Genomic DNA, 17,500 nt, shown 5'->3' on the forward strand with positions numbered 1-17,500 from the left:
GTGACATTACATAGTTATTAACACAGCAGTAGTACCCAGTACAAGGTGACATTACATAGTTATTAACACAGCAGTAGACCCAGTACAAGGTGACATTACATAGTTATTAACACAGCAGTAGTACCCAGTACAAGGTGACATTACATAGTTATTAACACAGCAGTAGACCCAGTACAAGGTGACATTACATAGTTATTAACACAGCAGTAGACCCAGTACAAGGTGACATTACATAGTTATTAACACAGCAGTAGACCCAGTACAAGGTGACATTACATAGTTATTAACACAGCAGTAGTCCCAGTACAAGGTGACATTACATAGTTATTAACACAGCAGTAGTCCCAGTACAAGGTGACATTACACAGTTATTAACACAGCAGTAGTCCCAGTACGAGGTGACATTACATAGTTATTAACACAGCAGTAGACCCAGTACAAGGTGACATTACATAGTTATTAACACAGCAGTAGACCCAGTACAAGGTGACATTACATAGTTATTAACACAGCAGTAGACCCAGTACAAGGTGACATTACACAGTTATTAACACAGCATTAGACCCAGTACAAGGTGACATTACATAGTTATTAACGCAGCAGTAGTACCCAGTACAAGGTGACATTACATAGAGCCTACGACCACCTTTAAGAGCTGTTTTATTCCCCTACCAGAGAAGAGTCATGTTCCTGAAGAATGACTACTTCTACACAACCATCAACGAGACGCCGTTCAGGTTGGTCCAATCAGCACAGAGAGCGTAACATTCTCCTTCTATGTCGACGTCTCATAAACAGTTATAATGTGGAAACAAAACAGTGGACACCGTGTAAACGTGTACTGGGTGTGTCTCTACAGTCTTGGCATGGTGCTGACCAGAGGGCACGGAGAATACATCTTCATTGGGAATGTGTCTGTTCGGGAAGGTAAGTCGTCTGTCTCACCTGAACAACAAACGCTGCAGTTTAACTACTAAACCAGGGTGTTATAACTTGTTTTCATCCACAGGCCTCTGCAGTATAACTACTAAACCAGGGTGTTATAACTTGTTTCCATCCACAGGCCTCTGCAGTATAACGACTAAACCAGGGTGTTATAACTTGTGTCCATCCACAGGCCTCTGCAGTATAACTACTAAACCAGGGTGTTATAACTTGTGTCCATCCACAGGCCTCTGCAGTATAACTACTAAACCAGGGTGTTATAACTTGTTTCCATCCACAGGCCTCTGCAGTTTAACTACTAAACCAGGGTGTTATAACTTGTGTCCATCCACAGGCCTCTGCAGTTTAACTACTAAACCAGGGTGTTATAACTTGTTTTCATCCACAGGCCTCTGCAGTTTAACTACTAAACCAGGGTGTTATAACTTGTGTCCATCCACAGGCCTCTGCAGTATAACTACTAAACCAGGGTGTTATAACTTGTTTTCATCCACAGGCCTCTGCAGTTTAACTACTAAACCAGGGTGTTATAACTTGTGTCCATCCACAGGCCTCTGCAGTTTAACTACTAAACCAGGGTGTTATAACTTGTTTTCATCCATAGGCCTCTGCAGTTTAACTACTAAACCAGGGTGTTATAACTTGTGTCCATCCACAGGCCTCTGCAGTTTAACTACTAAACCAGGGTGTTTTCATCCACAGGCCTCAATGACCTGATGCAGCCAGATGTGTCCATCGCAAATGAGTGGTGAGTGTCTGACGAATCAGTCTCTCTCCTTATTCTTTCACTCACCAGCAAGCAATGACCTGACTGGTACACTATTACTGGTGTGTGTGCCAGTGCGTGCGTGCGTGTGTGTGTGTGTGTCTACAGGACCTACTGTGAGACAGACATTGACCCTCACCACCGCAAGCTGACCCAGCTCCAGGCTGTGTTTCGATACCTCACAGGGAAGGAACCTGATCTGGAGTGTGAGCCACCCGCAGTGCATTCAGATATTAACACACCATTTCAGAAAAGAGCCTTAGATTGACCTTTAACAGGAATCTCATTCATGGTCTATAGGTGATGAGGAACTGTTGAGACAGACTCTGTTTGATGCTGTGGTCACAGCCCCCATGGAGGCTTACTGGACAGCAATGATGCTCGACCCATCTGGGTAATTACCATGGATACTACAATACCACACTAGTACACTACCACACCACTACACTACTACACTACCACACCACTACCCTACTATACTATTACAATACTACACTATTACACTACTACACTACCACACTACTACACTACTACACTACTACACTACCACACCACTACACTACTACTCTACTACACTACCACACCACTACACTACTATACTACTACACTACTATACTACTATACTAATACACTACTACACTACCACACTACTACACTACTACACTACCACACTACTACACTACCACACTACTACACTACCACACTACTACACTACCACAATACTACACTACTACACTACTACACTACCACACTACTACACTACTACACTACCACACTACTACACTACTATAAAACCACACTACTACACTACCACACTACTACACTACTATACTATTACACTACTACACTACTACACAACCACACTACCACACTACTACACTACTACACTACTACACTACCACACCACTACACTCTATACTACTACACTACTACACCACTACACTACCATACTACTATACTACTACACTACTACACTACCACACTACTATACTATTACACTACTACACTACTACACTACTATACTACTACACTACTACACTACTACACTACCACACTACTACACTACTATACTACCACACCACTACACTACTATACTATTACACTACTACACTACTACATTACTATACTACTACACTACTATACTATTACACTACCACACTACTACACTACTATACTACCACACTACTACACTACTATACTATTACACTACTACACTACTACACAACCACACTACCGCACTACCACACTACTGCACGACTATACTACTACACTACTACACTACCACACTACTACACTACAATACTATTACACTACTACACTACTACACTATTACACTACTACACTACTATACTACTACCCTACTACACTACTTTACTACTACACCACTACACTACTATACTACTACACTACCACACTACTACACTACTATACTACTACACTACCACACTGCCGCACGACCATAATACTACACTAGCACACTACTACACTACTATACTACTACACTACCATACTACTATACTACTATACTACCACACTACTACACTACCATACTACTATACTACCACACTACCACACTACCATACTACCAAACTACGACACTACCACACTACTACACTACCATACTACTACACTACCACACTACCACACTACTATACTACCACACTACCACACTACTATACTACTACACTACCACACTACTACACTACCACACTACCACACTACTATACTACTACACTTCCACACTACCACACTACTATACTACTACACTACCACACTACTACACTACCACACTACTATACTACACTACCACACTACTATACTACTACACCACCACACTACCACACTGCCACACTACTACACTACCACACTACTACACTACTATACTACTACACTACCACACTACCACACGACCATAATACTACACTAGCACACTACTGCACTACTATACTACTACACTACCATACTACTATACTACTATACTACCACACTACTACACTACCATACTACTATACTACTACACTACCACACTACCACACTACCATACTACCAAACTACGACACTACCACACTACTACACTACCATACTACTACACTACCACACTACCACACTACTATACTACCACACTACCACACTACTATACTACTACACTACCACACTACTACACTACCACACTACCACACTACTATACTACTACACTTCCACACTACCACACTACTATACTACTATACTACCACACTACTACACTACCACACTACTATACTACTACACTACCACACTACTATACTACTACACCACCACACTACCACACTGCCACACTACTACACTACCACACTACTACACTACTATACTACTACACTACCACTCTACCACACTACTATACTACTACACTGCTACACTACCACACTACTATACTACTACACTACCACACTACTACACTACCACACTACCATACTACTATACTACTACACTACCACACTACCACACTACTATACTACCATACTTCTACACTACCACACTACTATACCAGTACACTACCACACTACCACACTACCACACTACCACATTACTACACTACCACACTACCGCACTACCACACTACTACACTAACACACTACTACACTACCACACTACCAAACTACTATACTACTACACTACCACACTACTACACTACCACACTACTATACCAGTACACGACCACACTACCACACTACTACACTACCACACTACTACACTACTACACTACCACACTACCACACGACCACACGAACACACTACCACACTACCGCACTACCACACTACTACACTACCATACTACCACACTACTATACTACTACACTACCACACTACCACACTACCATACTACTACACTACCATACTACTACACTACCATACTACTACACTACCACACTACTACACTACCACACTACTACACTACTACATTACCACACTACTACACTACCACACTACTACACTACTACACTACCACACTACCACACTACTACACTACCATACTACCACACTACTATACTACTACACTACCACACTACCACACTACCATACTACTACACTACCATACTACTACACTACCACACTACTACACTACCACACTACTACACTACTACATTACTACACTACCACACTACTACACTACCACACTACTACACTACTACACTACCACACTACTACACTACCACACTACCACACTACCACACTACTACACTACCACACTACTACACTACCACACTACCACACTACCACACTACTACACTACCACACTACCACACTACCACACTACTACACTACTACACCACCACACTACCACACTACTACACTACCACACTACCACACTACTACACTACCACACTACCGCACTACCGCACTACCGCACTACCACACTACTACACTACCATACTACTATACTACTACACTACTACACTACCACACTACTACACTACTATACTATTACACTACTACACTACTATACTACTACACTACTACACTACTACACTACTACACTACTATACTACCCCACCACTACACTACTATACTATTACACTACTACTCTACTACACTACTATACTACTACACTACTATACTACTACACTACCACACTACTACACTACTATACTACCACACTACTACACTAACACACTACTACACTACTATACTATTATACTACTACACTGCTACACAACCACACTACCGCACTACCACACTACTACACTACTATACTACTACACCACTACACTACTACACTACTATACTACTACACTACTACACTACCACACTACTACACTACTATACTATTACACTACTACACTACTACACTATTACACTACTGCACTACTATACTACTACCCTACTACACTACTTTACTACTACACCACTACACTACTATACTACTACACTACCACACTACTACACTACTATACTACTACACTACCACACTACCGCACGACCATAATACTACACTAGCACACTACTACACTACTATACTACTACACTACCATACTACTATACTACTGTACTACCACACTACTACACTACCATACTACTATACTACTACACTACCACACTACCACACTACCGTACTACCAAACTACGACACTACCACACTACTACACTACCATACTACTACACTACCACACTACCACACTACTATACTACCACACTACCACACTACTATACTACTACACTACCACACTACCACACTACTACACTACCACACTACCACACTACTATACTACTACACTTCCACACTACCACACTACTATACTACTACACTACCACACTACTACACTACCACACTACTATACTACTACACTACCACACTACTATACTACTACACCACCACACTACCACACTGCCACACTACTACACTACCACACTACTACACTACTATACTACTACACTACCACTCTACCACACTACTATACTACTACACTGCTACACTACCACACTACTATACTACTACACTACCACACTACCACATTACTATACTACTACACTACCACACTACTACACTACCACACTACCATACTACTATACTACTACACTACCACACTACCACACTACTATACTACCATACTTCTACACTACCACACTACTGTACCAGTACACTACCACACTACCACACTACCACACTACTACATTACTACACTACCACACTACCGCACTACTACACTAACACACTACTACACTACCACACTACCAAACTACTATACTACTACACTACCACACTACCACACTACTATACCAGTACACTACCACACTACCACACTACTACACTACCACACTTCTACACTACTACACTACCACACGACCACACGACCACACGAACACACTACTACACTACCGCACTACCACACTACTACACTACCATACTACCACACTACTATACTACCACACTACCACACTACCATACTACTACACTACCATACTACTACACTACCATACTACTACACTACCACACTACTACACTACTACACTACTACATTACTACACTACCACACTACTACACTACCACACTACTACACTACTACACTACCACACTACCGCACTACCACACTACTACACTACCATACTACCACACTACTATACTACTACACTACCACACTACCACACTACCATACTACTACACTACTATACTACTACACTACCACACTACTACACTACCACACTACTACACTACTACATTACTGCACTACCACACTACCACACTACTACACTACTACACTACCACACTACTACACTACCACACTACCACACTACCACACTACTACACTACCACACTACTACACTACCACACTACCACACTACCACACTACTACACTACCACACTACCACACTACTACACTACTACACTACCACACTACCACACTACTACACTACCACACTACCACACTACCACACTACTACACTACTACACTACCACACTACCGCTACCGCACTACCACACTACTACACTACCATACTACCACACTACTATACTACTACACTACCGCACTACCACACTACCATACTACTACACTACCACACTACTACACTGCCACACTACTACACTACTACATTACTACACTACCACACTACCACACTACTACACTACCACACTACCACACTACTACACTACCACACTACCACACTACTACACTACTACTCTACCACACTACCACACTACCACACTACTACACTACCACACTACCACACTACTACACTACCACACTACTACATTACCACACTACCACACTACTACACTACCACACTACTACACTACTACACTACTACACTACCACACTACCACACTACCACACTACTACACTACACTTGCACAGTACCACACTACTACACTACCACACTACTATACTACTATACAGTACCACCACTATACTACTACACTACCACCCTACCACACTACTACACTACACTTGCACAGTACCACACTACTACACTACCACACTACTATACTACTATACAGTACCACCACTATACTACTACACTACCACACTACACTTGCACAGTACCACCACTCTCTGTGGTCACATGGACAGGCCTACCAGACAGACATGATGTTCAATCCATCTGGGTTGGTAACAGTGCTGTAACATACCATGCTGCCAATACATCCCATATTTATTATCTGTTGATACATGTTCTACATCCTTGTTTAGATTTGAATGGATGTCTGGTTTTCAGCTGTAGTGTTACTGCCCCTCCTTGTCTCTCCTCTGTGTGTTCAGTATGGACGAGGGGGTGGAGACTGCGTTCCTGGGCACCCGGTCTGGTCTGATGAGGGTCACCAGATACGTGGGCATTGAGAAACGTGTTGCCAAGTAAGTCAGACCTACAGTACTGGAACACACTGGGTTGTCATCTGTTGGTTTACTGGGTTGTCTCTGCTGTACATAGGTGGCTACATTTATTACATTCAGAGAGTGGGTGGGTGAGTTGGTGGGTGGGTGGGTGGGTGGGTGGGTGGGTGGGTGGGTGAGTGAGTTGGTGGGTGAGTTGGTGGGTGGGTGGGTGAGTTGGTGGGTGGGTGGGTGGGTGGGTGGGTGGGTGAGTTGTAGGGTGTGTGGTTGAGTTGGTGGGTGGGTGGGTGACTGAGTGAGTTGGGGGGTGAGTTGGTGGGTGGGTGAGTTGGTGGGTAGGTGAGTTGGTGAGTGAGTGAGTTGGTGAGTGAGTGAGTGAGTGAGTGAGTGAGTGAGTGAGTGAGTGAGTGAGTGGATGGGTGATTGAGTGGGTGATTTGGTGAGTGAGTTGGTGGGTGAGTTAGTTGGTTAGTGAGTGAGTGATTGAGTGAGTGGGTGAGTGGATGGGTGATTGAGTGGGTGATTTGGTGAGTGAGTTGGTGGGTGGGTGGATGAGTGAGTTGGTGAGTGGGTGGGTGGATGAGTGGATGAGTGAGTGGGTGGGTGGGTGAGTGAGTGGTGAGTGAGTGAGTGAGTGAGTGAGTGAGTGAGTGAGTGAGTGAGTGAGTGGGTGGGTGGGTGAGTGGGTGGGTGGGTGGGTGAGTTGGTCAGTTGGTGGGTTGGTGGGTGAGTCCTTTGTACAGTCAGAAGATACCATGACTGTAGCAGGATGGCTATAAACCACTACCTGCCAAAAGGAGATTTACTCTGTTATTCAGTCTGTCTGTAGAAACTGACTAGTCTTTCTATAGCCTACACTACTCTATTCAGTCTGTGGAGAAACTGACTAGTCTTTCTATAGCCTACACTACTCTATTCAGTCTGTGGAGAAACTGACTAGTCTTTCTATAGCCTACACTACTCTCAGAGAGTCTCTTATCTCTCCAGTAACTGTCCTTGTTAGGGCTCTTCAGGACTCTGCCCTGGCAGTGCCCTCTTGCCAGGCAGGGTTTAGGCTCAGAGTGACTAACACCACAACATAATCCCACTAGCTCCTATCAGTCATCTGATTGCTCCCGTTCCTCATTGTGTAATTCTCCTCTGTGAGGGAGAGTTTGGTCCAGCAGCTCTTTGTTGACCTGAACAGGTGTATGTCTAGAGTGGCTACAGGGTCCATTAGGAGACTCTGTGTTTGATGGGTCTGAACATATCAGCCTGGAGACTGACTGAGTCCCGGACGCTACCCTGTTCCATATGGGCAGTACTTTTGACCGGGCCCTATGGACTCTGGTTTAGAGGTAGTGTATTATATAGGCCCTATGGACTCTGGTTTAGAGGTAGTGTATTATATATGGACTCTGGTTTAGAGGTAGTGTATTTAGAGGTAGTGTATTATATATGGACTCTGGTTTAGAGGTAGAGTATTATATAGGCCCTATGGACTCTGGTTTAGAGGTAGTGTATTATATAGGCCCTATGGACTCTGGTTTAGAGGTAGTGTATTATAAAGGCCCTATGGACTCTGGTTTAGAGGTAGTGTATTATATATGGACTCTGGTTTAGAGCTAGTGTATTATATAGGCCCTATGGACTCTGGTTTAGAGGTAGTGTATTATATAGGCCCTATGGACTCTGGTTTAGAGGTAGTGTATTATATATGGACTCTGGTTTAGAGGTAGTGTATTATATAGGCCCCATGGACTCTGGTTTAGAGGTAGTGTATTATATAGGCCCTATGGACTCTGGTTTAGAGGTAGTGTATTATATAGGCCCTATGGACTCTGGTTTAGAGGTAGTGTATTATATATGGACTCTGGTTTAGAGGTAGTGTATTATATAGGCCCTATGGACTCTGGTTTAGAGGTAGTGTATTATATAGGCCCTATGGACTCTGGTTTAGAGGTAGTGTATTATATAGGCCCTATGGACTCTGGTTTAGAGGTAGTGTATTATATAGGCCCTATGGACTCTGGTTTAGAGGTAGTGTATTATATAGGCCCTATGGACTCTGGTTTAGAGGTAGTGTATTATATAGGCCCTATGGACTCTGGTTTAGAGGTAGTGTATTATATATGGACTCTGGTTTAGAGGTAGTGTATTATATAGGCCCTATGGACTCTGGTTTAGAGGTAGTGTATTATATATGGACTCTGGTTTAGAGGTAGTGTATTATATATGGACTCTGGTTTAGAGATAGTGTATTATATAGGCCCTATGGACTCTGGTTTAGAGGTAGTGTATTATATATGGTCTCTGGTTTAGAGGTAGTGTATTATATATGGACTCTGGTTTAGAGGTAGTGTATTATATAGGCCCTATGGACTCTGGTTTAGAGGTAGTGTATTATATAGGCCCTATGGACTCTGGTTTAGAGGTAGTGTATTATATAGGCCCTATAGACTCTGGTTTAGAGGTAGTGTATTATATATGGACTCTGGTTTAGAGGTAGTGTATTATATAGGCCCTATGGACTCTGGTTTAGAGGTAGCGTATTATATAGGCCCTATAGACTCTGGTTTAGAGGTAGTGTATTATATAGGCCCTATAGACTCTGGTTTAGAGGTAGTGTATTATATAGGCCCTATGGACTCTGGTTTAGAGGTAGTGTATTATATAGGCCCTATGGACTCTGGTTTAGAGGTAGTGTATTATATAGGCCCGATGGACTCTGGTTTAGAGGTAGTGTATTATATAGGCCCTATGGACTCTGGTTTAGAGGTAGTGTATTATATATGGACTCTGGTTTAGAGGTAGTGTATTATATATGGACTCTGGTTTAGAGGTAGTGTATTATAAAGGCCCTATTTACTCTGGTTTAGAGGTAGTGTATTATATAGGCCCTATGAACTCTGGTTTAGAGGTAGTGTATTATATATGGACTCTGGTTTAGAGGTAGTGTATTATATAGGCCCCATGGACTCTGGTTTAGAGGTAGTGTATTATATATGGTCTCTGGTTTAGAGGTAGTGTATTATATATGGACTCTGGTTTAGAGGTAGTGTATTATATATGGTCTCTGGTTTAGAGGTAGTGTATTATATATGGACTCTGGTTTAGAGGTAGTGTATTATATAGGCCCTGTGGACTCTGGTTTAGAGGTAGTGTATTATATAGGCCCTGTGGACTCTGGTTTAGAGGTAGTGTATTATATAGGCCCTATGGACTCTGGTTTAGAGGTAGTGTATTATATATGGTCTCTGGTTTAGAGGTAGTGTATTATATATGGACTCTGGTTTAGAGGTAGTGTATTATATAGGCCCTATGGACTCTGGTTTAGAGGTAGTGTATTATATAGGCCCTATGGACTCTGGTTTAGAGGTAGTGTATTATATAGGCCCTATGGACTCTGGTTTAGAGGTAGTGTATTATATAGGCCCTATGGACTCTGGTTTAGAGGTAGTGTATTATATATGGACTCTGGTTTAGAGGTAGTGTATTATATAGGCCCTATGGACTCTGGTTTAGAGGTAGTGTATTATATAGGCCCTATGGACTCTGGTTTAGAGGTAGTGTATTATATAGGCCCTATGGACTCTGGTTTAGAGGTAGTGTATTATATAGGCCCGATGGACTCTGGTTTAGAGGTAGTGTATTATATAGGCCCTATGGACTCTGGTTTAGAGGTAGTGTATTATATATGGACTCTGGTTTAGAGGTAGTGTATTATATATGGACTCTGGTTTAGAGGTAGTGTATTATAAAGGCCCTATTTACTCTGGTTTAGAGGTAGTGTATTATATAGGCCCTATGAACTCTGGTTTAGAGGTAGTGTATTATATATGGACTCTGGTTTAGAGGTAGTGTATTATATAGGCCCCATGGACTCTGGTTTAGAGGTAGTGTATTATATATGGTCTCTGGTTTAGAGGTAGTGTATTATATATGGACTCTGGTTTAGAGGTAGTGTATTATATATGGTCTCTGGTTTAGAGGTAGTGTATTATATATGGACTCTGGTTTAGAGGTAGTGTATTATATAGGCCCTGTGGACTCTGGTTTAGAGGTAGTGTATTATATAGGCCCTGTGGACTCTGGTTTAGAGGTAGTGTATTATATAGGCCCTATGGACTCTGGTTTAGAGGTAGTGTATTATATATGGTCTCTGGTTTAGAGGTAGTGTATTATATATGGACTCTGGTTTAGAGGTAGTGTATTATATAGGCCCTATGGACTCTGGTTTAGAGGTAGTGTATTATATAGGCCCTATGGACTCTGGTTTAGAGGTAGTGTATTATATAGGCCCTATGGACTCTGGTTTAGAGGTAGTGTATTATATAGGCCCTATGGACTCTGGTTTATAGACTCTGGTTTAGAGGTAGTGTATTATATAGGCCCTATGGACTCTGGTTTAGAGGTAGTGTATTATATAGGCCCTATGGACTCTGGTTTAGAGGTAGTGTATTATATAGGCCCTATGGACTCTGGTTTAGAGGTAGTGTATTATATAGGCCCTATGGACTCTGGTTTAGAGGTAGTGTATTATATAGGCCCTATGGACTCTGGTTTAGAGGTGGTGTATTATATAGGCCCTATGGACTCTGGTTTAGAGGTAGTGTATTATATAGGCCCTATGGACTCTGGTTTAGAGGTAGTGTATTATATATGGACTCTGGTTTAGAGGTAGTGTATTATATATGGACTCTGGTTTAGAGGTAGTGTATTATATATGGTCTCTGGTTTAGAGGTAGTGTATTATATATGGACTCTGGTTTAGAGGTAGTGTATTATATAGGCCCTATGGACTCTGGTTAAGAGGTAGTGTATTATATAGGCCCTATAGACTCTGGTTTAGAGGTGGTGTATTATATAGGCCCTATGGACTCTGGTTTAGAGGTGGTGTATTATATAGGCCCTATGGACTCTGGTTTAGAGGTAGTGTATTATATATGGACTCTGGTTTAGAGGTAGTGTATTATAAAGGGATTAGAGTAGCATTTGGGACGCAACCGTTTGATTTGAAATTTGTTTTGAAAGCGAACTTGCCGACTCTGCAAAACGGAGAGTCCCTCTTACAGCGCTGGTGGACAGGGATGGCCGAGTTATTGCTCTTATTGCTGAGGGACGTGTTTGTGTTGTTTCCTTTGTGGAGATATTACCCCTTCAATTGATATTACCTATAGCCCCTTGACTTGATATTACCTTCAGAAATATGCTCCTGTGGACTATCATCCCCCTCTAGTGGGTGATGAAGGTACTGCCGGGTCCACTGGCGGTTGGTGGAACCTTACTTTGGGAGGACAGGCTTGTGGTACTGGCTGGAGCGACATTAGTTGAATGGTATCACATATATCAATCACATGGTTTCCATGTGTTTGATGCCGTTCCATTCGCTCCGTTCCAGCCTTTATTATGAGCCGTCCTCCCCTCAGCAGCCTCCTCTGGTCAGGGCATCTGGGTTGTCCAATACAGTAGAGGAGAGTGGGGTAAGATGAGTCATTCTTTACATTCAGCATCACTCCGTCATAGGAAATAAAGTCACAGTAAACACTACAGTTGTGGAAACATATCTTGTCTGCAGGACAGGGTAAGTTAAGCCACCTTCACATGTCTGTACGGAATGAAATATTACCACTACCAGTTTAAAACCTTATCTTTATTTCTTAAACACAATTCGTCACAATTGCTTTTTTGTTGTTGTCTTTTTTATGCATCTTTAACACAGGCTTAATACCTAACAAACACTTTGTGATTTGTAATCACTTTTAACACAGGCCAGGCCCTGTTGTTACCTCATATCCCAGAGATAGTACCTTGCTTTACGCCTGGGAAGAAAACACTTCAATTTGATCAATTTACCTCATGGCCATTGGCTCAATTTACCCCAAGGCAGACATTGTGACTATATTAGCCCACACAGCTACAGCTACAATGATGACCTTTCATGCCAGGTTTAGGACCTCATATTGAACCTTATATAGACCCCAACTGATGTATAGAACAATCCTAAAATGATCTACTTTGTTGTAGATACAAGCATTATGAAACCTACTGTATAGCAACACATTCATTTGACTTGGGGAAAGTCTGTATTTTTGACCTCCTGTAATTTCCTTACCCCTTTTTCCATGTGGTTTCTTCCTTCACAGACTCCGTGAAATGAAGACCTCTTCCTAAATATTTGGTTAAATTATTCATGTGGTGTATTGTTTCCTAGAAACAAGGGTGGCTCAATTTACCCCTTTGGCTCAATTTACCACATGGCTCAATTTACCCCTTTGGCTCAATTTACCACATGGCTCAATTTACCCCTTTGGCTCAATTTACCCCTTTGGCTCAATTTACCCCTTTGGCTCAATTTAACACATGGATCAATTTACCCCTTTGGCTCAATTTACCCCTTTGGCTCAATTTACCCCTTTGGCTCAATTTACCACATGGATCAATTTACCCCTTTGGATCAATTTACCCCTTTGGCTCAATTTACCCCTTTGGATCAATTTAACCCCTTTGGCTCAATTTACCCCTTTGGCTCAATATACCCCTTTAGCTCAATTTACCACGTGGATCAATTTACCCCTTTGGCTCAATTTACCCCTTTGGCTCAATTTACCCCTTTGGCTCAATTTACCCCTTTGGATCAATTTACCCCTTTGGCTCAATTTACCCCTTTGGCTCAATTTACCCCTTTGGCTCAATTTAACACATGGTTCAATTTACCGCTTTGGCTCAATTTAACACATGGATCAATTCACCACTATTTACCCCACTCTCCCCTCTACACACTGCTTCAACAACACATTGTTCTTCTGACATGGTTGCTTTCTGAATCTGGCTAACTCTCTGTATTTTACCACGTACCCCCCACCCCTTCTTGTGACCTGTGACCCTCCCAACTCCTGTTTCCAGACCAAAGGTCTTCTCCAAGTCAGTACATGACAGAAAATGACCTGATTTTGGTTCATTTTGGTCTTAAAGGTTTATTTTCGTTGCAAAAAGCAAGCTTCAATGGACTGGCTTCTGCATCTCTATCCCTTGCAGAAGCAAAGCTTTTAACTAGGACCAAGACAGTAGATTATAATCCTGTAGATCCTATCCCAGCGATAATGCCTTGCATTAAACACGGTAAGAAAACCCTTCAATTTGCTCAACTTGCCATTGGCTTAATCATTGGCTCAATTTACCCCAAACATTTAGACTATATTAGCCCACGCAGCTACAGCTATAAGGATGGCCTTTCATGCCAGGTTTAGGTCCTCATATTAAAGTTTATATAGAACCCAACTGATGTATAGAACAATCTTAAAATGATCTACTTTGGTTTAGTTAAAGCTTTTAACTAGTACTGAGACAGCAGATTATAATCCTGTAGGTCATTTTAACTAGGACCAAGACAGTAGATTATAATCCTGTAGGTCATTTTAACTAGGACCAAGACAGTAGATTATAATCCTGTAGGTCATTTTAACTAGGACCAAAACAGTAGATTATAATCCTGTAGGTCATTTTAACTAGGACCAAGACAGTAGATTATAATCCTGTAGGTCATTTTAACTAGGACCAAGACAGTAGATTATAATCCTTTAGGTCATTTTAACTAGGACCAAGACAGTAGATTATAATCCTGTAGGTCATTTTAACTAGGACCAAGACAGTAGATTATATAATCCTGTAGGTCATTTTAACTAGGACCAAGACAGTAGATTATAATCCTGTAGGTCATTTTAACTAGGACCAAGACAGTAGATTATAATCCTGTAGGTCATTTTAACTAGGACCAAGACAGTAGATTATATAATCCTGTAGGTCATTTTAACTAGGACCAAGACAGTAGATTATAATCCTGTAGGTCATTTTAACTAGGACCAAGACAGTAGATTATAATCCTGTAGGTCATTTTAACTAGGACCAAGACAGTAGATTATAATCCTGTAGGTCATTTTAACTAGGACCAAGACAGTAGATTATAATCCTGTAGATCCCAGCCTGCCTTCCTCGCTCTGCACTGGCTTCTTGCTTTACAATTGATTTCAACATTTTGGCAACACTTTATGAAAGCTTTCATTAAAAAGCCTTTTAAATGCTTATAGATGTTTACAAATGCTCATAAATGTTTTTTTAATATATTTTATTGATTACTTAAATCAATAAGTAATAATTGTAACGGTGTTACACCCAATTCTGACCCCTCACAGGAAATTCCTGTCTCCGTCGGACAAGGAGAACATCTTTACGATGGACCACTTCCCCGTGTGGTATCGCCGCGCTGCAGAGTACCCCGCCGGCAAGTTCCTGTACTACATCCCCAAAGAGGACACCAGAGGTAGGGACTACTTTCTCTCTGCTCCGCCACACACTGTTGTGATTGTCTTGTAACAGTACAATAACCACCTTATTAATACCCATATGGAGTCTGGGACAACAACTGAACAGTTTCACCAGGAGTAGGGACTACTTTCTACTTTCAGAGGTAGGGACTACTTTCTACTTTCAGAGGTAGGGACTACTTTCTACTTTCAGAGGTAGGGACTACTTTCTACTTTCAGAGGTAGGGACTACTTTCTACTTTCAGAGGTAGGGACTACTTTCTACTTTCAGAGGTAGGGACTACTTTCTACTTTCAGAGGTAGGGACTACTTTCTACTTTCAGAGGTAGCGACTACTTTCTACTTTCAGAGGTAGGGACTACTTTCTACTTTCAGAGGTAGGGACTACTTTCTACTTTCAGAGGTAGGGACTACTTTCTCTCTGTTCTCCCACTCTGTCGCCAGGGCAAATTGGCCAGTTAATCAATAAATGCCATTAAGCGAAGATTTTGTAACCAAAAGGATGAAAGCGCCATGCTCTACCAACTGAGCTACAGAGGATCAATAGCTGTCAGGTTTGTGATTGTCTTGTCAAAGTAAAATAACCACCTATTACAATGTCCTTGTGGAGTTTAAATAAACTGAATAGTAACACCAAAGGTAGGGACTACTTTCTCTCTGCTCCCACGCAGATACAGTTGCCATGGCAACCCCCTTCCTAGCAACCGCCAGCAGCGACAGACAGCGAGCCCCTTTATCTAGGCAGTGTCCCGAGTGGCACCCTATTCCCTATGTAGTGCACTACTTTTGTCCAGGGTTCACAGAGAGCCATAGGGAATAGGGTAGCATTTGGGATCCATATTTACTCTCTAAACATTATTCACCTTAGTGGCTGTGGTGAATTTCCAGTTTTATAAACCCAGACACGATCAATAGCTTTCCTGTTTGTGATTGTCTTGTGACAGAACAATAAGCACCTAATACAGAGAGACAGTCTGTCTGGGACTAAAGCACAACAGTGCAGGGAGATTTAACATCTATTCTGTCTGGTGCGACGGCAGGGTGTATGTGTAGGTGGGTCACAGCCCTAATCACGATCATCACATGTAAATCCTTCTTTGTGAAATTGTCGGTTGGGGATCTTAGTATGTTGGTAGGACATTACCCATGGTATGAGGGTATAAACAGTCAACTCTATT

General features: G+C 41.9%; 1 protein-coding gene across 1 annotated transcript in view; it reads left to right on the forward strand.

Moving 5' to 3' along the window:
- cacna2d4a (calcium channel, voltage-dependent, alpha 2/delta subunit 4a) overlaps positions 1-17,500 on the forward strand; it is a 241,211-nt gene that overhangs the window by 55,586 nt on the left and 168,125 nt on the right. The window contains exons 16-22 of the mRNA XM_064939205.1: positions 676-737; positions 860-927; positions 1,648-1,693; positions 1,820-1,917; positions 2,012-2,105; positions 7,948-8,040; positions 16,191-16,318. Coding sequence (XP_064795277.1) covers positions 676-737; positions 860-927; positions 1,648-1,693; positions 1,820-1,917; positions 2,012-2,105; positions 7,948-8,040; positions 16,191-16,318 — 589 coding nt within the window. The remainder of the gene's footprint in view (positions 1-675; positions 738-859; positions 928-1,647; positions 1,694-1,819; positions 1,918-2,011; positions 2,106-7,947; positions 8,041-16,190; positions 16,319-17,500) is intronic.

This window comes from Oncorhynchus masou, chromosome 27, assembly GCF_036934945.1.
Source record: "Oncorhynchus masou masou isolate Uvic2021 chromosome 27, UVic_Omas_1.1, whole genome shotgun sequence".
NCBI lineage: Eukaryota > Metazoa > Chordata > Actinopteri > Salmoniformes > Salmonidae > Oncorhynchus > Oncorhynchus masou.